Source organism: Balaenoptera ricei, chromosome 14 (assembly GCF_028023285.1).
Source record: "Balaenoptera ricei isolate mBalRic1 chromosome 14, mBalRic1.hap2, whole genome shotgun sequence".
Lineage (NCBI taxonomy): Eukaryota > Metazoa > Chordata > Mammalia > Artiodactyla > Balaenopteridae > Balaenoptera > Balaenoptera ricei.
The window spans coordinates 67,100,329-67,125,014 of record NC_082652.1 but is presented as its reverse complement, the minus strand read 5'-3'; the positions used below and the strand labels follow the sequence as shown (position 1 = coordinate 67,125,014).

Sequence of the window (24,686 nt, the reverse complement as noted above, 5' to 3'; positions counted from 1 at the left end):
GTTGTTTTTTTTTTTTTTGATATTGAGCTGCATGAGCTGTTTGTGTATTTTGGAGATTAATCCTTTGTCAGTTGCTTCGTTTGCAAATATTTTCTCCCATTCTGAGTGTTGTCTTTTCGTCTTGTTTATGGTTTCCTTTGCTGTGCAAAAACTTTTAAATTTAATTAGGTCCCATTTGTTAACTTTTATTTTTATTTTCATTACTCTGGGAAGTGGGTCAAAAAAGATCCTGCTGCGATTTACGTCAAAGAGTGTTCTGCCTATGTTTTCTTCTAAGAGGTTTTATAGTGTCTGACCTTACATTCAGGTCTTTTATCCATTTTGAGTTTATTTTTGTGTATGGTTTTAGGGAGTGAAGTAAAACTGTCACTGTTTGCAGATGACATGATACTATACATAGAAATCCTGAAGATGCCACCAGAAAACTATTAGAGCTAATCAATGAATTTAGTAAAGTCACAGAATACAAAATTAATACACAGAAATCTCTTGCATTCCTATACACTAACAATGAAAGATCAGAAAGAGAAATTAAGGAAATAATCCCATTTACCATTGCAACAAAAATAATAAAATATCTAGGAATAAACCTACCTAAGGAGGCAAAAGACCTGTACGCAGAAAACTATAAGATGCTGATGAAAGAAGTCAAAGATGACAAAAACACATGGAGAGATATACCATGTTCTTGGATTGGAAGAATCAATATTGTGAAAATGGCTATACTACCCAAAGCAATCTACAGATTCAAAGCAATCTCTATCAAATTACCAATGACATTTTTCACAGAACTAGAACAGAAAATTTTACAATTCGTATGGAAACACAAAAGACCCTGAATAGCCAAAACAATCTTGAGAAAGAAAAATGGAGCTGGAGGAATCAGGATCCCTGCCTTCAGACTATACTACAAAGCTATAGTAATCAAGACAGTATGGTACTGGGAAAAAAAACAGAAATATAGACCAATGGAACAGGATAGAAAGCCCAGAGATAAACCCATGCACATATGGTCACCTAATCTATGATAAAGGAGGCAAGAATGTACAATGGAGAAAAGACAGCCTCTTCAATAAGTGGTGCTGGGAAAACTGGAGAGCTACATGTAAAAGAATGAAATTACAACCCTTATACCTTAATTTACTTTTCTTATCTTACTGTGCTGATTAGGACCTTTGATATCATGTTCAATAAAAATGTCATAGAGAATATCCTGGCCTTAATTCTGATTTTTTTCCTTAAATATTTTTTTTTAAAAAAGAATAGCTATATTGAAATATACTCATAAATCCACCCATCTATAAATTCATAAAATTCACCCATTTGAAGTATACAATTAAATGGCTCTTAGCATATTCACACAGTTATGCATCCTTCACCACAATCAATTTTAGAACATTTTCCTTACCCTGCAAAAGAAACCCTGTACCCCTTAGCCATCACCCCCTAGTACCCCTATATCTCCCAGCTCTAGAAATGAATAAGTACACTAATCTGTCTCTATGGATTTGTCTATTCTGGACATTTCATATAAATGGAAACATACAATATGTGGTCCTATGTGACTGGCATATTTCACTAAGCGTATTTTCAAGGTTCATCCATGTTGTAGCATGTGTCAGTTCTTCATTTCTTCTTTTTTAATTTTTATTTTATATTGGAGTGTAGTTGATTAACAATGGTGTGTTAGTTTTGGGTGTACAGCAAAGTGATTCAATTATACATATACATGTATCTATTCTTTTTCAAGTTCTTTTGCTATTTAGGTTATTACAGAATATTGAGCAGAATTTCCCGTGCTATACAGTAGGTCCCTGTTGGTTATCTATTTTAAATATAGCAGTGTGTATATGTCAGTCCCAAGTCAGTACTTCGCTTCTGTTTATTGACGAGTAATATTCAATTTATGGATATACCATATTTTATTTATCCATTAATGATGGAATTTTTGGGTTCTTTCAACATTTTTGCTGTTATGAATAAGACTGCTATGAGCATTTGTGTACAAGTTTTTCTGTGGACATGCGTTTTCATTTCTCTTAGGTTGGGTCATATGGTAACTCTATGTTTTACCATTTGAGGAATTGCCAGGCTGTTTTCTGAAGTGGTTATACCATTTTACATTCCCTCCAGCAGTGTATGAGGATTCCAAGTTCACCACATCCTTGGAAACACTCATTATTATCTGTCTTTTTGATCAGTCATCTTAGTGGTTTTGAAGTGGTATTTCATTGTGGGTTTGATTTTGTGTTTCCCTGATGGCTGGGGCTGTGGAGCATCTTTTGTGTGCTTATTATTGGCCATTTGTATATATTCTTTGGAGAAATACCTATTCATATTCTTTGCCCATTTTTAAATTGGACGATTTGTCTTTTCATTATTGAGTTTTAGGTGTTCTTTATAGATTTCAAATATAAGTCTCTTGTCAGACATATGATTTGAAAAATATTTCTCTCATTTTATGGGTTGCCTTTCACTTTCTTGATGATGTCCTTTACAGCATGAAAGTTTTAATTCTGATGAATTCCAATTCATCTACAGTTTTCATTAGTTGCTTGTGCTTTAGGTGTCATATCTAAGAAACCATTGCCTGTGTACAATATCCAGTGTCACAAAGATTTACACCTATGTTTTCTTCTAAGAGTTTTTATAGTTTTAGCTCTTATGTTGAGGTCTTTGATTCATTTTGAATTAATTTTTCTATATGGTGTCATTAATCCTGATTTTAAGGGAATTGGTGGTAAAATGTCACCATTGAGTCTGTGTGCTTAGTTTTGTTTTGTTTGTTGTTGTTTTGTAGATATCCTCTAGTAGGGTAAAGAAGGTTCCCTTGCGGAGTATGCTAACAAGTGTTGTTGTTTTACTGTGTTTGGATACTAATTTTAATCAGATGCTTTTTCTACATCTATTGGACGATATGGACTTTTTCTCCTTTACTCTTTTGATGTGGTAAATTGTACTAATAGATGTTAAACTTATAATTTTAGAGATAAACCTATATTGTTCATGGTACATTATTTGTTTTATATGATGTGAGATTTTATTGACAAATATTTTTATTTAGGATATTGTATCTCATGTTCTTGAATGATATTGGCATGTAATTTTTTAAATGCTATTTTTGTCTAGTTTTAAAACCAGTCTTGTAAAATGAGTTGGGAATGTTTCCTCTTTATCTGTTTTCTGGAATAGTTTATGGAAGTTTGACATTTATTTTTTGAAAGCTTCGTAGAATTCACCTGTATAGCCACCAGCACCTAATGTTTTCCTTGTTAAAATTACTAGAATTTTAGAATTAAATTACAGATTATTAGAATTAAATTACTAACTCTGTTTCTTTAATGGTTCAAGACTGTTCAGGTTTTTATATTTCTTCAATCATTTTTTGTCAAATTTTATTTTTACAGAAAATTTTCAAAAGATTTCAGATTTATGTGTACAAAGTTCATAATATTCTCTGTTACAGCTGAGTTTTGGCCACTTTTTTTATTCCTAACATTGTTTATTTGTCTCTTTTTCTATTTTTTTACTGATCTTTATTGAATGGCCAGCTTCGGGCTTCATTGATTTCTCTCTTGTATCTTTACTTTCTATTTCATTAATTTTTATGCTTTGCTTTTATTCTAGTATTATTTTTCTAACTTCTTAAGTTGGATGCTTACCTCTTTAATTTTCAGTCTTTAGTATTTTCCATTGTAAACTTCTAAGGTTGTAAAATTTCCTCTAAATAATTCTTTAGTTATAGCCCTATGTTTTGGGATGATGGTGATGATAACAGCAATTTGGTGTTATAGTGCATTTACCATATGCCAGGTACCAGCCCAAGTGGTTTATATATTACCACACTGAATTCTAACAACAAGTAATAGATGCAATTACTATTCTCATTTTATAGGTGAGGAAACTGAGGAACAGTGAAGTTAAGTAATTTGTTCAAGGTCATACAGCTTGTAACTACCAGAAGTATTTTCATTGTCTTAAACTTTTTATGTATTTATATATTAAAAAAATTTTTGGCTGCGTTGGGTCTTTGTTGCTGTGTGCGGGCTTTCTCTAGTTTCGGCTAGTGGGGGCTACTCTTCATTGTGGTGCGTGGGCATCTCATTGTGGTGGCTTCTCTTGCTGTGGAGCAAGGGCTCTAGGCGTGTGGGCTTCAGTAGTTGTGGTGCGTGGGCTCAGTAGTTGTGGCTTGCAGGCTCAGTAGTTGTGGCACATGGGCCTAGTTGCTCCATGGCATGTGGGATCTTCCCAGACCAGGGATCGAACCCCTGTCCCCTGCATTGGCAGGCGGATTCTTAACCACTGTGCCACCAGGGAAACCCCTTTCATTGTCTTGAATTCCAAATATTTTCTAATTTCTCTCATGATTTATTTATTTTTGCTCATAAATTTAGAAATGTTTTAAAATTTCCAACTACTTTATTTATCTTTTTGAATTTTTAACCCAAATTCATTGTGATAATAAGAGAATATGGTATTTATAATGCTGATTCTTTGGGATTTGTTGAGATTTTCTTTGTGATCTAGTATGTGGTTGATTTTCATAAACATTAGGTGTGTACTTGAAAAAAATGTGATTCTCTCATTGTTAGGTGCAGTATTCTTACTTGTCTTTTCTATCAAGTTGTCTTTTTAAATTTTTCAATCTTCTGTATCCTTATTTTTTTTGTTTTTTGGCTCAGTTGTTCTGTCAATTTCTAAAAGATGTATATAGAAATCTTCCTCTGTGATAGTGGATTTATCAGTTTCTCCTTATCAACTTACCAACTTTTACCTTATACATATTGAAGTGATGTTATTGGATGCATACTAGTTTAGACAAATTGTCTTTCTAGTGAACTGAATCTTTTATTAAAGTGTAGTGAGTTTATTTTTAGTAATATTGATACATTGAACCTTAAAGCTGATGTTGTCTAATATTAATATAGTGAAACAGCTTTCATTTGGCTAGTATTTGCTTGTCATGACTGTCTCTATCCTTTTTTACTACATTTCCATGTCTTTCATTCCATGTCTATGTAACCAGCATATAGTTACAGTTTTTATATCTAGTCTGACAATATTTATCTTTTACCTGGAAAGCTTAGTGTATCTACGTTTATTGTGATTACTGGTGAATACCATATGATATTAGAATATTATTTCTACCATCATATTTTGTGTTTTTTATGTATTCTGCTTTGCTTTTTTTTCTGTCTTGCCTTTGGATTATTTGTGTTTTCCTGGCTATAGGAAGAGGTTTCTAACGAGAATCTTCATCTTGGGTAGGCCCTGTTGCCATTGCAAGGGAAGCATGAATCATGGGGATTGAGCGATGCCCCTAGGACAGCCATTGGCTTTAGAACTCATCTACTACTTCTTTCCTTACCATATTATTCATCCACTTAAGAAGGAGTTTTACACATATTATGTGTATTTTAGTTGTATTTTAGTGTTTTGTAGTGGGAGATGTTGCAGATTGGGTTCCCTGGAAAGCAGACTCTTTGCCAGAGACTAGAATGCAGAAAGTTGATTAAGATGTGCTCTTGGGATCAACACCTGAAGAAGGGAGAAGGAATAAGATTGAGCAGGGGGAGAAATTGAGCTGCAGCGCAGTCCCAGAAAAGGCCTTAGGCACCCTGTAGGATTCCCTGAGTTGAGCCTTCCTCAGGGTGAGGAGGCTGGGCCTTTGTACATCTGGGTTGAATTTTCAGTCATTGGATGCAGCTGCCTCTGGAAGAGGCTGGTCTTGACCAAGTTGGCTCTTCTTGCATGAGGCAATTCCCAGAAGGAACTGAGAGCTGGGGGCTGTCAACTCTGGGCACCCCCAGAAGGTGGGGAAGAAATCCTTCATTCCTGAAAGGGCACCTGCCACGGAGGGTTTTTCAGTCTGCCATTTTGCCAGAAATAGAAGTCCTCGAATGTCTCCATCCCCTATGCCCTCCCCAAACAAAAGTCTTACCCCCGTGATCAGCCTGTGCCTGAAGCCCCACTATTTTCTTTGAAAGAACAGAGTTCTCAAGGCTTTATTAAAGTGACTTTTCCAAAAACTTGAGGAGCCCACTATACCTCCTCACCCCTTTAGTGAAGACAGAACAACCCACCTTGCAAGCCCCAAAAGGATCACCTGAAGCCCTACTCTTAAAGGAGAACATCGCTTCTGCCAGCTAAGGGTCTTTTATACACCTCACGTCCATCTGTCCTGACTCTGTGCCTTTAGCCACACTGTGTTCCCACCTGCTATGCCTCCCTGACTGTCTCTCTGCCAGTCCAAATCCTGCTTCTCCTTTTGTTCTCAGCCCACAGTGCACTTCCCCTGCTCTGAATTCATAGCGCTTGTGCTGTCTGTACCTAGCACAGGCTGCCCAGCACGGTCGTGTTGCCTTCTGTGTGACTGCACAGCAGGCAGGAGCCCAGGCTGGGCCTGCCTTGTCCTGCCTGGTGTAGACAGGACTCCTCTATACTCTGTCTTGCCTCCAGCCTTCCTCTTTCCTGTGCCTCAAGGGGGCAGATCTGGGCTGCCTGCATATGCTGGTGCAGGCCTGAAGCTTGAGGATATGAAACTGGGTCAAGGAAAAGTACAGCCTGACTTCGTGCTGTATCTCAAGAGCACGTTCGAAGGCTCTCACCGCTGATCCAACTCTCCCCCTACCCAGGGGCAAAGCCCTCTGTTTGACTGCCTGGAGAAACAGGCACAGCCCCAGGAGGTGGGGATCACAGGCACTGGAGGATCTAGCGGGGGGGTGGTTCTGGAGGGGGACGGTGCCTAGCGGGGACAGGGTGGAGGTGGAGGGCGCCCTAGAGAGGAGGAAGGGGCTGAGCTGACCACCGCCTGGGGTCTGTGCTTCGCTGGCAGAACCGCTACAGTTCTGCTGGTCAGAGCAAGTTTTGATGGGGCATCTGCTGTAGGGCTGGGACTGGGGGGAGGCAAGCAAGGAGCCCAGGGGACAAAGTTTAAGGAGGCTCCCTCTCAGGTGTCGACCCTGTGCTTGCACAAGGTGGAGGGTGGGGCCGCCCTCGATTTTGTGCCCTGGGTGCCTTGCTTGCCTCCCTCTAGTCCTGGCCCTGGGCTCTCTGTGCCCAGCTTGCACTAGGTGGTGGGTTTTAATCAGCTTCCTGTCCCTTCCCCAGATGTCCCTCAGGGATGCAGAGCTGCCCTCTCACTCCTCGCCCTTGCCCATCTCTCTCTCTGTTTTTTTTCTTTTTGATATTTGTACTTTCCAGGCAAATTTTACCTCTTAGAGGATCTGGTTTCTCCCCTTTGACTTATCCAGGCCTGTTCACTTCTCATCTAATAGGCTCTCATCCAATAATTCTCAAATTTAGCTTTCAACCCTATGTGTAGGGACCCCCCCCCACCCCTCCACATACATACACCTACAGGTGATGGATTCATCAGGTAATTACATGAGTTATTAATATTCATTAGGGGTTCATGAGCCAGGCTCTAACCTAAACAGATAATCCTAAATGAGGATTATCTCATTTAATCTTCACCATAGTCCTGTTAAACAGATACAATCCTCCTCATTTAATACTCAGAGAGGATGAGTAAATTTTGTAAGTCCGCACAGCTTGTAAAACCCTTGTAAGAGATATTTTATTCATCTCTGAATTTCCAGGACCTAGCACAGAGCCAGACATTAATTGTTGAATGAATGGTGCATACAAAGAGAATCCCCCAATTTTTTCCCTACAGTCAATGAATGTCCATTAAACACTCATTCAGCTTTGTGCTGGGCAAGAGGGGATGTTACTCAAGAATTATTATGTTACATGTCCTTAAGGAACTTACAGAACCCTGAAAGAGACAAACATGAAAAATAGGTAAGATGGTATATAAATACATTTGGAATTGTGTGACATAGACTATAAATCTTGTAGGTTTCAGAGGAGACAGCAATCAGGATGGTGAGTAGTGAGGTGGGACTTGATGTGGGCTTTGGAGAACTAGTGGGTTGCAGAGACTGGGGTTGGAGATACTCTGGGGGACAGGCTGGGGTGCTGAGGCTGGAGGAACAGGTGATGGAAGTCACTGAAGGCTTTTACATTTCTCTTTGTTCCCTGGCGCTCTGAGGCCAATGGCCTCTCTGGTCTTGGTTTAGTCTTAGGTAGTAAGAGTGGGTGGCTTAGATGCTTTTGTCACAGGCTGGGCTTTGCCAGACCCTTTGAGGGGGCCCACAGGTCCTGCCGAGGCCCTGGACTGTGGAGGGATGGAAGTGAGGCAGGTAAACCAAGAGGTGTGTGTGTGATACCATGCATAGAGGGGGATGGCGTTAATGGGAGAAACAAATACCCAAATCCACAGATGCTCAGGTTCCTTACAGTCAGCCCTCTGTATCTGCGGATTCCACATTCATGGCTTCAACCAACCATGGACTTGGAAACTGCCAATGCGAAGGGCTGACTGTACCACAGTCTGGGGACTTAAACAATGGAATGTTATTGTCATACAGTTCTGGAAGCTGAAGTTTAAGATCAAGGTGTCTGCAGGGGGGTTCCTTCTGAGGGCCGAGAGGAAGAAGGAACCCCATGCCTCTCCCCTAGTTTCTGGTGGTTTGCTGGTAATTTTGGGCATTTTTTGGCTTGTAGATCTCTGCCTTCATCTTTTTTTTTTTTTTTTTTTTAATCAATGAAAGCTTTTACTTTCTTTTTTTTTTAAATTTTTTAAAAAAAATTTTTATTTATTTATGGCTGTGTTGGGTCTTCGTTTCTGTGCGAGGGCTTTCTCCAGTTGCGGCAAGCGCGGGCCACTCTTCATCGCGGTGCGCGGGCCTCTCACTATCGCGGCCTCTCTTGTTGCAGAGCACAGGCTCCAGACGCACAGGCTCAGTAATTGTGGCTCACGGGCCCAGTTGCTCCGCGGCATGTGGGATCTTCCCTGACCAGGGCTCGAACCCGTGTCCCCTGCATTGGCAGGCAGACTCTCAACCACTGCGCCACCAGGGAAGCCCTCTGCCTTCATCTTAACACAGGTTTTCTCTCTGTGCACGTGTCTGTGTCCAAATTTCCCTTTCTTTATCAGAGCACCAGTCATATTGGATTAGGGGTCCACCGTACTCCATTGTGACCTCATCTTAATTTAACTAGTTACATCTGCAAAAATCCTATTTCCAAATAAGATCACCCTGGGATTAGCACTTCAACATATGATTTTTTTTGGTGGGGGCAGGGAGACACAATTCAACCCATAACAGCCAAAGGAACTAAGAGGAGCCAAGGCTGGGGCAGGAATGGAATGACTGGAGAAGTTTAGCTGGACTGGGTTCCACGGGACTGGGGAACAGTGTGAGGTGCTAACCTCGGAGACACCTGCACATGTAGAACCTGGGGGCTGCCATAGGATGGAGAAAAGAGAATAAGTGGGCGCTCTTGACAGAGAGAGTAGTTGGAATGGATGCTTGGATGAGTGTTTGAGGGAACCCTCCCCCATGTTCACATCACTCCATTGCCGTCCAAGGAGGGAGGGGGTCCCCGCCCTGCTCTCTGCGGTGTGCTGTTTGCGGCCTGAGTCCCGGAAGAAGCTGGAGGGCTGGTGTGTGCATCCCCATGGTTCCCCATGCTCCTCCTGAAAGTGGCCCCCCTCCTTGAAGTAAATGTTGAGCAAAGATTTGACAAAGAGTAGTTGGAAGGGCTGTGACATTTTTGGATGGCCTAGGGTGCCCACTCTTTGGGTCTGGCCCTGACAGTAGAGGTCTGGAACGCCAGGCAGGGGAGCAGGACTGTTTGGAGGTTGGCCGGGGGGCAGCCCAGCTTCTCTGTGATGCAGAGGCTGGGGTGGGGCGAGGTTGCCCCAGAGTTGTGCCTGGAGCTCATCTGGTTTCTCTCTCTGGACCCCTCCCATGGCTGGTGCCCCCGTGTGCACCCTCCCCTCCCTGCACCTTGGCACTGTCTGTACTTGGACTCCCTGCGGGCCACTCCTTAGCCAGAGGCTTCTGCAGAACCATGGATGGCCTTGGCATCCAGGAGGCTTACCGGCACCAAGGGCCTTTCAAGGAGGTCAGCCCTTTGCCACCTGCCTGCGGACCCCCACCCATGCCAGTGCCCACCACTTGCACCACCAGCCTTCTTTCTCCTCTGGGGGTGGAAAGCATGGGGGGGGGGTCAGCCTGGGGAGTTCCCCCCCATTCCTGTCCTCAGGATGCTTCACCTGCAGCATCTTTTCTGTTGCCCGCAATGAAAGGCTCCACAGACAAACCCTGGGGAATGAACGCACTTCCCTTTCCCCCTGAGGTTCTTCTTGGGGGGGAATGTTACCATCAGGGAAATAAAGTGAGTCAATAGTGAGTCAGGATGGAGACCGGGTGAGGGAGTACGTGGAACCTGGTAATTATGCCCATTAATCCCCCTGCAAAGGCTTCGCAGCCAGCAGGCACTTCCTCTCTGAGCTGGGTGGGGAGGGCCTGCACCTTCTCCGAGAGGGCCTTCCTGACCACCCACTCCAGCTCCTTCCGTGGACCTGGGGACAGCGGAGGACTGTGGGAGGGGAGGAGGGCAATCTGCAAGCCCCGGGGGGGAGGCCGAACCCCCAGACTCCTGGGGGCCCAGCTGAGTTCTTTGCTCAGAAGACGACATTGGTCACCTCCCTCCTAGACGGCTTTGAGGGGCCGCAGAAAGGTGGCGCTGCTTCACCTGCCACCTGCCCTGGACCCCTTGCCAGCCCCAGAACGAGCCACGGTACTCATGCCTCAGGCCCCTGCAGGTGCCAGTCCTCTTCTGGACCATCCTTTTCTGGATCCACCCGTTTCCTCATCACCTACTTCATATCCTGCTCAGATGTCACCTTCTCAGGGAGAAGACCACCCTATGTGGAGTAACTCCTCACCCCAAACTCTTTATTCCCCTTGCCATCCTTTATGTTTTCCACAGCAATTTTCACCATTTGACACATTGTGTGTTGTGTCTCCTATTAGCTTATCTGTCTCCCTCTGGTCAAAATTATGTGTCACTGGGACAGGGCCTTTGCTAGTTTGTTCACTGTTGGACCCCAGCCTGGCATGGCTGTTCAAAAAATATAAAATAATAAAATAATATACGTATATGTATATACACACACACACACACACGTCTACATATATAATGAAATAAAAATAGCATGAATGGATAAAGGAAAGATATCATGTCAGCTGTGAGGTACAACATAAGTGCTTTGCTGATTAGTTATAGAAGAGTGGTTATACATTTGATTTGACAAGCTTGGTGTGAAAGAAATGGCTCATTTCCTCATTTTCTTTTAATTAAAAAAAAAAGACTAAACTGTATCCATCAGCTGGTGGGAAACTTAGTCTATCATTATTGAGGTGCCTTCCCTCCACCCCCCACAGGGTAGTGTGAAGGTCCTGGAGGCTTGTGTGGAACAAAACAGTTGGGGGGCTCCCCGGGCCATCCCGGCCTCAGCCAGTCCACTTCTGCTCCCTGGAGGCTTCTGGAACCCTGGGTCCAGCCTCCCACAGTGCCCCAAGCAGCAGTCCTTTTGAGGCCCTGCTGTCCATTTAGAAGGGGGCAATGGAGAGGAACTCCAGACCACCATCGTGGGCTTTCTGGACTTGAGGCACCTCCTGCTCAGCCATGGTCCCATCCACCCATCCCTAGACCTGAAGGGCCTCCCGCTGCCTTCCAGGTTGGCCTTGCACAGTTTCTACCGTGAGCTGGGAAGCTTTCAGCCTCCACAACCCACATGGTCCTAAAGTAAGAGGTTGAAAAAGCCAAGCTACCTTCTTGGAATGGAGGAGGGAAAATACAAATGAATAATTCAATAAGTTAGCCTCCCACGAAAGTTAAGTACTGATGTTTTGTGAATGATTTTCTTCTCATTATTCTTTTCGAATAGAGCCGACTCAAGGTTATCTTGTCATAACAGCAGCTCAGTAATTTGCATTCCTAATGCATGCTTTGTCCAGTGGGAGGAAAAGGGCGATTGCAGGCGGGGCTCGGGAGCTGCACACCCGTGGGTTTCCTCTGTGGGTGCCTTCTGTGATGATGAGGCTGCCTGTTGTGCAGGAGGCAAAGGCTGAGGGTCGCTGACCCAGCCCCCAAGATGGAAGACCCCAAGGTGTGCTGACTCCTGGCATAGGATCCCGCACTTTGGTGGCTGAACTGGGAGGCCAGACTCCTGAATTCCAGGCCTAGCTTTGCCTCCAGCTGGCTGAGAGGTAACTCCCACTCTCTGCCTCACTTTCCTCAACTGGCAAGAATGATGCACACTCTGTCTCCCTCCTAGGACTAGGGGCAGCATCGAGTAAAAGGATATAAGTCAGGGACCGTCAGTGGGGGTCCCCAGGCTGCGGGCAGCCCTCAGCAAGGAGTATTTGGTCTGCACAGCATTTAAATTGGGAAATTAAAAATAAAAGTCTGGGTTTCCAGCATCTCTTGGAAGAATGAACAAAATGGCAACACAGGGCCTGTCTTCTCATATGGCAGCAGCGGGCTGGGGCTCAGGGCACCTACCCGGGCAGGAGTAGCATAAGAATCCCAGTTCCTGCTGCCTTTGCTTCACTCATTCTCTTCATTCACTGTCTGCCTCATGGGAGACTTGACCGCTCACTGGTGGAAGTGAAGCACTTTGTGGGAGCATAAAGTATTGATGTACAGTTGGATTTTTATTGGATGTTTTATCCAAGGTGTGTTACAGGTGAAATGGCCCAAGGAGAGTGAAGATGATGATTGGTTAAGGGAGAGTAAGGGCGTTATGGGACCATCCCCCGCTTTAGAGATCAATGTCAGGGGATGAGAGTTGCCCTTCTGACCAGCATGGGGTCCCTCAGGGGGATAAGGGCACCATGTTCTTGGTGGCCCACCAGCTTGACACTAAGTTGACTCAAGGAAAAGAGGTGGATTTGGTTCTGTTCTTGGTCAAGGCCTGAGTCAAGAAGGGCTTTTAGCTCAACTGCTGCAGCCGCTTCTGGCTGCTGATCCCTTGGTCCCCATCCTCATAGGGGCCTGGGCTCTCCTGATGGTGCGGGGGGAGCACAAGGGGACACAGTCTGGGTGACCCACACAGCAGGTCACTGGCCCCTGAGGGGGGCTCAAATCTCAGCCCAATTTTCATGCTCAAATCTCAGCATGAAAAAACTTCCCCTGCTTGGTTTTCCCCATTTTTCCTTTCTGTGTGAATACCAGCTGTCCTCATCACCATCCCTCCTGTTTGTGCAACATGAAAGAGTTACCCGAAGGCTTTTGCATCTGCTTTTTCTTACTTGAGAAAGTCCAAGCATCGTTTACTAAGGACCTACTAAGTGCCTCCAAAGGTCTATACAGTTGTCTGCGATTATTGTTATTTATTATTATTATCATTATTATTGTATTGCTCTGAGTTTGCATTGTTTCTACTTTTTTAAAGTGATTATAAAAATAATACATGTTTGTTTTAGAGCTTATAGAAAGGACAGAAAAGTATAAATAAGCAGGGAAAAAAATCCCTCATCATACTACATTCAGAGATGTATTAGCTTTAGGGAATGTTTTCTTCAGACTTTCCTCTGAGCATTTTTTTTAAAGAAATGAGATCATAGTGAACTTACACATATATTCTATTTATTTATTTATTTTTTACTTAAAGTTAGTGATTTCCCTGCGCCGTTTAAAATGACTTCATAGATATGATGTTTTGGGGGCCACATGGCCACCTGTCATTTAGCACCACAGTTCCTTAGCCTTTCCCCAGTGTTGGGTATTTAGGATGTTTCCTGATTAATAAAAGATTCCAGACAACTGTGTGTCTGGTTCAAATCCCTCTGATCTGTCGACGAAAATTCAATTAACTATCAAGTTAAGAAGAAAAACAGGGAATTTTATTCGAGCCAAACTGAAGATTATAACCAGGGAAGCAGATTCTCAGAAAGCTCTGAGAACTGTTCCACCTGTTAGAAGTCGAAGGCACAGTCATATACGTTTCTGAGACAAAGGATTGTACATCAAAATGACATACTGATATTTTACATAAAGTTCACCAAGGATACATAGACCACGTAAACACATACAAAGCGAAGAGCAAGTCACCATGACCCCCTACAGAAGTGGGAAAGAACACTATTCTTTTAAGAAGTTACACTGCTAGCTTCAGCAGAAAGAAAAAAAAAACCACCTTTATGGTTGAGCAGGCACTCCCATCTTTGAGGAGCTCTGCACATTAATGCAGCTGCGCCCTGCACATTAGGGAGGGAGAAGGCCCAAACAAACAGAGAGAGATAATTTTATGTTTAATTTTTCTTGTCCTGCCTTAAAATATAAATTTTATTTCATCAGATCAAAGTTCGATCATTTCCTGAGGATCCTGGAAGGGTTATCATTGGGACTGAAGGTATAAACATTCTAATACCCTCTGATACATATTCCCAAATTCTCTTCCTGAAAGGTGATTGACACCAATGACCAGCCCTAGATATCAACATTACATGTATTTTGTCAACTTGATAGGTTAAAAAGAAAGAATTGCATAACTTTCATTTGCATGTCTTTGGTTACTAGTGAGATTAAACCCACACCACAATTTACCTTGATTTTGCATGTGTAAGATTCAAAAAGCACAAAAGAGTATGGATGTGGAAAGTAAGACTCCTTCTCACCTGGTCCTCCAGCAGCTTTCTTGTCTCCTCTGGAACAGAACACTGACTTACATGCATTTAAATTGTATGTTATTAGATTTAAGCACTTATACGTTTGTTAGAATTTATATATCTGCTTTTGTGGACTGTTTATATCCTTAGGTCGAGGATTATTTCTCCCCTTTGACAGGCGAGGAAACTGAGGCTTCAAGAGGTGAAATGCCAGGAGTCACATAGTTAGCAAAAGGGGGTGAGCTCTGGTGGTATCTCTATCCGGGAATCTTTGGAGGCAGGAATGAGGCGGCTGCAGGCACGTGTGACTGGGAGGGATCGCCTTCTCACCCAGGAATGTCTCCCTCATCAAACTGCTGCTGCTGCCCGAAATCCCACCAAAGGCTGGCCCGCAGTTGGGCCATTCCAGTGTCTGAGAACTGGGAACTGGCAGCTTCTGAGGTGAGCACTGCACGTGGCACGTGGCCGAGCCCTGGCCCTGCCTCCTCTGCTCTGCTTTTCTGGTCCCCTCACACCCCACCCCAGGCCAGTTCAGGCCCCCTAGCCAGTTGCCCTTCAAAGCCAGCCTCTCCCTGCCTGGGAGGGTGAGAGTTTAGAAACACCTCTGTGTCTACAACCCCTCTACCCGCCCCAGGAGGGCTGGACTCAGTGAGCCATCTGGAGTGTGTCCCCCCACCCTGCCTTGTTTCTTCCTCTTTCCTGGGACGTGAAAACCTCCTGCTCTTAATTTTCCTCAAGAGGGACCCTGGAGAGGGTGGGATTCAGGATCCTGGAGTTCTAGAACCTAAAGGTACCCGAGTCAGCCCCCTTTCCCCACTCTGCTTGCTTAAGGGATCTTGCGTAAGACAATTTTACATCAGGTTTATATACACGTCTCTTCTCTAGAAAGGGCTATAAGCATGTAGGGACGACACACAGAGAGGTAGGCAAAGGGGACCAGTGACTCAGGGCAGAATGTGTGGCCCCGAAAGGCTTATGAGAGAGTGCTGACTGGGCCAGGGGGCTCAGGGAGGAGAAGACACTTCAGCTGGACTTTGAAGTTTGGGTGGGATTCGAGTAAGTGGGGGATGGGATGAGGGTGAGTGGGAATGCCAAGGGCAAAGGCGTGAGAGTTGAAATGCCATGGTGGGTCACAAGGCTGCAGGCAAAGCTGCAGGCAGCTGCTGGAAGGGCGCCTGAGTTGAGGGTTTGGAGCTTGTCCTTTGGCGATGGGGATTCTTGGAAGGTTCTGGAACAGAGGAGGGGTGCTGCTGGCATGGCTCTTAGGGAGCCAGCTCTGAGGGAGCATAGGAGTGCGTGAAGACTGGAGATGAGGCTCGGAGGTTGGTGCCTTCCCATCCTCTACTGACCTGGGGAATGTAGAAATGACAGTGGCTTCAGTCTCCCCCTGCAGAGCCCGAGGAGGCACGGCCTTCCTTGGAGGTGGCTTGTGAGGACAGGATGCAGACGCCATTTCATCCGGAGGCACCCGGCCAGCCTTTGCGTGATCTGGGCTGCAGGCCCAGTGCCCCACTGGGTTGGGCACTCAGCGCCTGGAGTCCTGGGCTCTGGCATCAGGGGTGCGATTTCCCAAGGAAACCCAAGTGTCCACAGTGCCCAGTGCCCTGCACCCAACGGATTCAGCCTGTTTTGGCTCAACGTCTCTGGTGATTCCGACATCTGAGGGGGCAATTCCTGACACTTGGCCCCAGGGCCTGCTGTGTGCAAAGACAGGTGGTGCAGTTACCTACACACTGTGAATGGAGGGCTATGGCTGTACCACACCCCCGCCCCATAAACCATCTCCACTGGCCTCCTCCAGTGCTGAAGTCCCGGGTTAGGAATCTGTGACGCTGGGTCTCCCATCAAAATGGGGCAGGATCTCAGAGAATATTTAAGCAAGCTCCTTCATTTTACTATAGTCTATGGTTTGTTTTATAGAAAAATATTATCACTAAATGATTGACAGCAAAGGCAGCAGCTCTAATACTTAAAATAATAATAATAATAATATAAATTTATAAATAGTTAAAAATATTGGATAATGACAGATACTGTATGATATCACTTATATGTGGAGGCTAAAAAATAAAACAAACTAGTGAATATAACAAAACAAAAATAGACTCACAGATATAGAGGACAAACTAGTGGTTACCAGTGGGGAGGGGATGAGGGGAGGGGCAAGATAGGGGTAGGGGACTAAGAGGTACAAACTATTATGTATAAAATAAGCTACAAGGGTATATTGTATAACACAGGGAATACAGCCAATATTTTATAATAATTGTAAATGGAATATAACCTTTAAAAATGGTGAATCACTATGTTGTACACTTGAAACTTATATAATAACATTGTACATCAACTATACTTCAATAAAATCTTTTTGTAGAATATTTGATAATAGAAAAGTCGTGTGTGTGTGTGTGTGTGTGTGTGTAAAAAGCATGGGGACAAAAGGGGAGGAAGAAGCAATGGCCTTGGGATCAGATGGACTTGAATACTTTCTCTGCTCCTTCCAGGTTCTGGGCAGATTATGAATCTAATCTTATGAGCCTCAATTTCCTCATTTGTGAAATGGGGGGATAATAATACCCGCCTCCAAGCTGTTGGGAGGATTCAAAATAAGAAAAACCTACCACGGTGCCTGGAACATATATGTATATATATTTTTGGCTGTGCTGTGCGGCTTGTGGGATCTTAGTTCCCCGACCAGGGATTGAACCCGGGGCCCCAGCCATGAAAGTGCAAAGTCCTAACCATTGGACTGCCAGTCCTAACCCTGGAACATATATTTTTTAACTCACTGCCATACATCTTAGTAACCCTTCATAATTTTTGGAGGATATTATCAATGGAGGTAATGCCACTCTCATGGGCACTTCTGTCTGTCTTTAAATTGCTTCTCCAATGTATGATTTTGTCTTTTGCCCTGAAACTCCCCCTGGCAGTTGACTCTGGGAAGCCTGGGCCGCTTTTGCTACCCTCCGACGGCTGCAGGAATTACTGCCATGAGAGTCAGGGGTTAACAGACATGACTGTGGGTTACACAGCAGGAGACCTAGATAAGCAGGGCTGTCGTCAGCGACAACAGAGTAAAGCTGAGCCTCAGTGAGCCTATCACAGATTTCATAATCAGAAAATCTAGACCGAAGCTATTTGAATTTTAACAGTCACAGAACTTTTAAGTAAGTACAAGGTGTGAAGTGGCACCCTAAGCTTTTCAGTGCTCAGGGCCTTAAAATATCTGAATCCAGTCTTGAATAACTCAGTTTAAATAATTCTTTACATGTCGCATTTCCCCAGGTTTAAGGCAACGTTTAATGTTAGTTTCACCAGCAAGGTGCAAAGATTTCTCGAGGCTGCCACAGCCCAGGAAGTTCCCTGCAGCGACTCCAAGTTCTGTGATTTCAGTTCTGCACTGTGGTTTTTAAAAAAATTATTTTAACACATTTTTATCATGAACAAATTGAGAAGAAGATAGAGAACAATGTGACAAACAACCATGTAGTCACGACTGTGGATTATCAATGTTAACAAATGTTAACATTCTGCCCTATGTATTTCAAATCTTTTCCTCTCTTTTAAAATAAATTAGACATAAAAAACAGAGCACCCTTTGTAGCACTTGATTGCTAATATTTTTTATCTTGTTTGCTCATATTTTCATGTGTGTTTGTGTAATCACCAGAGCTGTAGGGTAAGCACTGAGAAAACATGAGTTTGCTCACCTTGGGGTCCTGACCCAGGCCCCAGCACAGTTGCTGGCACAGAGTAGATGCTCAATAGATTTTTGTTGAATGAATGAATGAATGAGTGAATAAAGCTTCTTTTTCCTTTGTTATCCTCCTTCATATCTCCACGTACCTTTTCCTCACTGGTGTTTCGTTGGCTAATAATGGACAATTCTTACACTTAGCTCAGGAATAGAATTCAAATTACTGTGTAAAATATATTGGTTTTGAAAATTACACAATCAGGTTTTTTGGAGATAAATTAGAAAATGTTGCTAAACTGAAAGAAGGAATAAACCTGAATCCTCCCTTTCAAAGATAACCAGCTTTACGGTTTAAAACCCTACAAAAATGGGATCATTAATGCATATCCCCTTTTATAACTTGCATTTTTCACTGAATTTATTATGCACACCTTTCTGTGTCATAGTTCCTGCTAAATATTGTAATAGCTGATGTCTTCTTAGTAGTCTGTCACTTCTACAACCCTGGGAGGACTGTCTTGTGAAGGAACACCCGGGTCTCACAGGGGCCAGTTTGGGCGGGAGAGTGAGAGTGCTTCTGGCTGACCCCTCGTGCACTCGGTGGACACGAGTCTCACTGGCCAGACTCTCTCTAAGGAGCCTGTGAGTTTCCTAGCTGAGTGCTGGGCTGGGAATTGCTTGAATATGCTTGTGAACCAGCTAATATTCACAATCCCAGGTGGAAATACTACTGTTTTCTTGGCCTATAGACAGTCTGGTACAGGCTTTTTGGAATAAAGGTTTTTACAGTGAGAAAGCCAGAAAGTGCTGGGTTTAAACCTCAGGTTGGCCACTTGTTAGCCTTGTGGCCTTGGGCAAGTTACTAAACCTCTCTGAGCTGCACATGTCATCACCTATAAGTGCAGAAAATGGGACTTGCCACATTAGCCTGTTGTTGGAATAGAGATAATGTATGTGAAGGGCCTGGTTCACTGTAGGTGCTCAGTAAATGTTTCCCTTCCTCATAAACCAAACCCAAATTCTCTCTAAGAAATACCTTGCAATATTACCTCGAAATATCTCTTTGAAAGGAAACATAACAGATAAATAAATAAAGGTATTTATATTATAGATGTTTACAATATATTTATAAATGCATATAAGATAGATTTATATATTATACGTATATAATATTTATATTATGAATAGATAAATATATAAAGAACTTGAGCCAGAACCAAGTGGAGCGCTGCTGTTCCCTGAATACTAAGAACTGGACAGGCGTTTTGCTGTGGCTTCGGGCTCTGTCCTGTGAGCTGTGCCTGTTCCTCCCCCAGGCCGGCTCCGCTCCGCCGAGGAGGCTGGAGAGTGTGAGAAGAGAATCGGAGTCACTTGGCAGAAGCATCGATTGAGTGCCTCATGTGTGCAGCTTCTGCTCACGGGGCCCCAAGGGCGTCCTCCGCCCAGCGTCTGGCTGGAAATGGGGCAGACTCGCAGGCGGGAGGTGACCTGGTCTTGCCTTTGAGGACACAGCTCAGCCCTGTAAAGCTTTCGGTCAAGAACTTTGGAGACATCGAGACAGTTCTCCCGACTTGAAAGATGGGAATAGAGGCCTAGAGAGATGTAGAGACTTCACTGAGGTCACTCGGCTCATTAGTGGCTGATCCGGGTGGACCAGAGCCCAGCTCCAACCACTGTCGCTGCCCCATTTCCCTTGGTGTAGAGACTTTATTAGAGGGCTTTATTTTTAGGGGTTTAACTGTTTTATTTTTGTTTGCTTTATTCTCTTCTTAAAAGTTAAAGTTTACCCCACGTACCAGGGTCTTTAACGGGACTTTAAAATTCTAGAAGGTGCACTGGAGCTCCGTGTTGTGGGCAGTGGTTCTTAACGAGGTCGATTGTCTCAACAGGGGACACTTGGTGATGTCTGGAGACAGTTTTGGTCATCACGGCAGGAGGGTGGGGGATGAGGAGCTGCTGGCCTCAGAGAGTAGAGACCAGGGGTGCTGCTCGCCAGAGGATCACAGGACAGTCCCACAGCAAGGACTGTGCAGCCCCCAATGTCAGCAGCGCCAGATTGATGGGGCGGCAGCAGCCCTTTCCTCTGTAGCCTTCTCTTTTGACTTGGTCAGCTTCCCTCCGGGAAACCCATCCATGCCCAGACCTTTGTGGGGGCCGGGTGGCTGGGACCAGGGGTGCTCAGTAAGCTGACTTCCAGGTCAGCCCAGCTGTTTTTAGTCTGGTATCTCGGTATATGAAGAGTGCCATCTGCAGGGTGGGCAGGCAGAAGGCCCGGACTGCTTGGGCTTAAGGCAGGGGACTTGGGTTTGTGGAGGTGGGGAGTGTTTAATGCTCCTTATAAACCTGAAGCAACTTTCCTGCCCACGGCTCCATCCTGCAACCTTCAGTGGCCCGGGTGCCGTGAATTCCCGAGCCTTCCCGCGTCCTGCATGGAGAATAGATTTACTTCTTACAGGCGGTCAAGGCTCCACTGTCTCTGGCCTAAGGCACTTACTCATCTGCTTTGCATCTTCCAAAATGTTGTCGCTGGCCCCTGCTACTCCTCTCCATCCATGCTCACGCCCTTGTTATGCCTTTGCTGTCCTTTCAGTCAGGTTGGGGGAGGGAGCGAAGAGGACCATGTGTGTTGAGTCCATCATCTTAAACCAGGAGGTGTGTCCTTATGAGTTGGAAAACTAGATTTCATTAAAAGCTTTGCCGTGTGTGGGGCCTCTGGGGAAGGCAAGGAGCTGGCGAGCTGGAGCTCTTCTGGTGTGAGTCTCTGGAGGCGGAATTGAAGGGCGCACCAGACGGGGTAGGGGAGCTCTGCGACCTTGATCTCGCTAAGCCTCAGGTTCCCTGCGTGTACAATGTGTAACCCTGCCCTGCCTGTAAAGGTGAAGTAAGGGCACGGATGTAGACGAGCAGAGAACACTGTGAAGGGCTGTGATTTATTACCGTCATCCTGCTGGGTGGACACCTCTCTCGTCTCCACTAGGCGTGATCAAGGCGAGGTGTCACATGGCACGCGCCAGAATGTGACTCTCTGGTGATGGGCTTACCCAGAACATGAGCATGAGTACCGACTGCCTCGTTCTCTTGCCAGAGGTCTCCAGTTTGGTTGGCAGAGTGGTGACCAGCTGGCCAATTGGACGGGGCTCTTTAATGTCATGGACGACCCAGCAGTGCAGAGTGGCAGTGACTCCAGCTCCAGGTACAGACCCCGGCGAACGACCAGGGAAGGGGGAAGCTCATCCCAGGGCGACCCTGCGTCCCCTACCCCATGGCCTACCCCCCAGGGCTGCCCTCAGGGAAGAAGCAGTCTCAGCACAGTGGCCCAGAGCTCACTTTGGGATCCTGCCTTGTCTGCTTTGACAGGAGGGCTGAGGGCTAGGACCCAGCCAGAACAAAGCAGGGACTCGTGGGCCCCTCTCTTTTGGGGTGGGGGCTGGGATGGGGGCTGGAGAGGGAGTCTGGGTCTCCAGCCTCCATCTGAGATGGGGGCAACATTCCACCCCTGCTGCAAGGCTTCCGGATACCAGGCCACAGGTGTGTGTAGGTTTGTGGGGGTGAAATCGGGCTGGGTGAGGGTCGTGGGCTCCCTGTTCCTCTGAAATCCCACTGCACAGGCCATCCCTACTCTGCCCATCTGTGAGGCTGACCTTAGCTGGGGAAGAATGTTTTCATCAAATACGATGCTGAGGGCTTCCCTGGTGGCGCAGTGGTTGAGAATCCGCCTGCCAATGCAGGGGACACGGGTTGGAGCCCTGGTCCGGGAAGATCCCACGTGCCGTGGAGCAACTAAGCCCGTGCGCCACAACTACTGAGGCTGCGCTCTAGAGCCCGCGAGCCACAACTACTGAGCCTGCGTGCCGCAACTACTGAAGCCCACGTGCCTAGAGCCTATGCTCTGCAACAAGAGAAGCCACCACAATGAGAAGCCCACGCACTGCAACGAAGGGTAGCCCCCGCTCGCCGCAACTAGAGAAAGCCTGCACGCAGCAACGAAGACCCAATGCAGCCAAAAATAAATAAATAAAATAAATAAATTTATTAAAAAAAAAAGATACGATGCTGAGAATTGACATTCATACCATCACGTGGTTATTTCTTCTTGATCGGCTGTAGTGTTTGGAGTTAAATAAGTAATTAAGGGCACTCTGTATATTCAGGAGTAGGAATTCAGGAACTATTTGTAGAATGAATGAAAATGGAATATTCTCAGGTGGGGCACACTCATTGCGGGGGGCAGGGCGGAGCATTGTGGGGAATTTTTCTGATAAGATGGGTTGCTCTCTCTGCTTGGAGCTGGGTGTGGTTGGAACTCCCCAGCTAAGGGTTTCCTGGGGCTAAGTTGTTTGTTTCCTTAATTTTTGCATTTATGAGTATGGGCTAGCTTTCAGATCAGTTTCCCTGGGAAAGAGGCCTGAGTTTTCATTGCTGTTAATTTTGACACCAAAACATCAAATCGACCCTGCAGAGGAGAAGTAGTATGTTTTTCAGGGACCTCAATGCCTATGATTTTGTTCAGTGCTTTGAAAAAGAACAGATGTGGCTCCAGTGTCAGAAGCCATTTGGGAAGGTGTCCACAGACAGGCCTTGGGGTGTGGTGGGCGGCCTCGGGCCGTGGCCTGGGATCAGGGTCTTATTCTGGCCTTTTAGGAGCCCAGTTCTTTCCACATATGCGTGGTGGGAGCCCTGGCCAGCCGCTTGGCCCCTGGGATGTCACCTAGTGAGAGTGACAAGTCCAGAGCTGTCTGTTCCATATGTTGAGCCTCCAATGTTGGTCCTTCTGCTGTGTGACCCGCCCACACAGATGGGGGGTGGTCTAGATAAGTCTTCAGGTGTCTCCCTGGGAAGGACTCCTTGAAGGGCTCACTGAGAGGTGAGCCAGAAGGTGCTAACAAATTGAGCAAGACAGAGCAGGCCCCTGGGAGGCCATTCTGGGCAGATGTCCTGGGCAGGGGCTGCACGAATTCTAACTTTTCCTCCTGCCAGCAGCTTTGTTCTCTCTGCCCTTTTCCTGCAATCTTGTCTCTAATTTCTCTACCTATCTCACCCCACCTAGTGTCTCCTCTCCCTTTCTTCCTGTTACCCTTTCTTTGTCCACTTTTCTTTCTCAGTCCCTGTGTTCTGCCTCTCTCCTCCTCCCTCTCATCTCCCTTCCCCTTTATCCTCTCTCCCTCTCTCAGCAACTCAGGCCAGCCTTCCCTTCCCTGTCTCCTGGGGTCCCTCAGGGCCAGAGACACCTCTGGCATCTGTCAGGTGCCCTTTATTCAACATTGTTACCAATTGAGTTGATTTCCTTCCAGAGAGCCGCCATTTGACCGAGAGCTCCCTTAGCCACTGAATAAATGTGATGGTCAAAAAAAAAAAAAAATGTGATGGCCACACATTCCAAGTTCTTCTGGGACACTTCCAACTCATATCCCAATTTCCAGTTGACCGCCAAACTCCCCACATATGTGAGAAAACACAGTATGTATTTCACACGTGTAGAAAATAATGGTTAGTGTAATTAGAACTGACCTGTGTGCTGGTGATTCTTTTCTTTGGCGTGGGAGCAGCTTCTGCCTTCTTTAAGACGGACAGGACAGCTCCTGGCAGCAGACGTGCAGGGCCTGGGGGACACTGTGAAAAGGGCTCTGCAGAGTGAAAGTGCATCATCCCAGCGGACAACTCTCCGTGCCTGGAATACGGATGAGCTTTGTGGTATTGTTCACCTACTGAATAATTCAGCGCATGCCATAGTTTGCCATCCGTAGCTGTGTGGTATGTTGAAATGTGGTACACCTGATGTCATTTTTTATTAACACTGTTGGAAGGGAGGTCAGGAGGTACCGTTTATAACAGAGGATAAAGAGGGGCAAAAAAAGAAATGACTCATAAATTGAATACTCAATCAGGAGCCACAAGGAGAAGGAGCAGGTCCAAATGATCGGTCTGGAACACTCCAAACAGGATCGCAAAGGAAATCCAGGCCAGATGGTGCTCATAAAGGCTGTGGCCAGGTCTTCACTTTGGACATGAGCTGGGGGAAGTCCAGACCCAACTGGAAAGTGTATGAGTTACAAAATATACATTGACATATAGCTTTATTGATTTCAAGTCTAGATCTAAAAGCATCCAATAAGCATCCCTAGGAGAACTGCTTTAGTGGACAGATAGGAATAATTGTTAATCAGCCAATGCTTCTATTTAAGTGGGTGCTTTGAACAAGCAGGAAGGTCTTAGAAGGCAGTTCTCATCATGTTCAAATTATGTGTTTATGTTTCTGTCTCCCCACCTAGACAGTGATTGTGCTTCTCCATTTTTGAATTTTTAGCACCCAGTATGGCAGTGGCTCAATAAATGTTAATTGAATAGAAGAATGCATTAAGCAAGAACATAGTAAAGACTATTGTTAAGAACGCAAACTTCAATGTCAGTGTCCTGCAATTCTCCCTTAGAGATTTGTTCCTTTGGATTAAACC

At 45.3% G+C, this 24,686-nt stretch overlaps 1 protein-coding gene across 3 annotated transcripts in view; it reads left to right on the top strand.

The window, feature by feature from the left end:
- The window catches only part of ST8SIA5 (ST8 alpha-N-acetyl-neuraminide alpha-2,8-sialyltransferase 5), a 67,394-nt gene that overhangs the window by 7,291 nt on the left and 35,417 nt on the right, over positions 1–24,686 (top strand). Inside the window, exon 2 of one of the 3 annotated variants that reach the window (XM_059895368.1) lies at positions 21,320–21,427. The exons of the other annotated variants lie outside the window; for them this stretch is intronic. Coding sequence (XP_059751351.1) covers positions 21,320–21,427 — 108 coding nt within the window. The remainder of the gene's footprint in view (positions 1–21,319; positions 21,428–24,686) is intronic. 3 annotated transcript variants of the gene reach the window in all.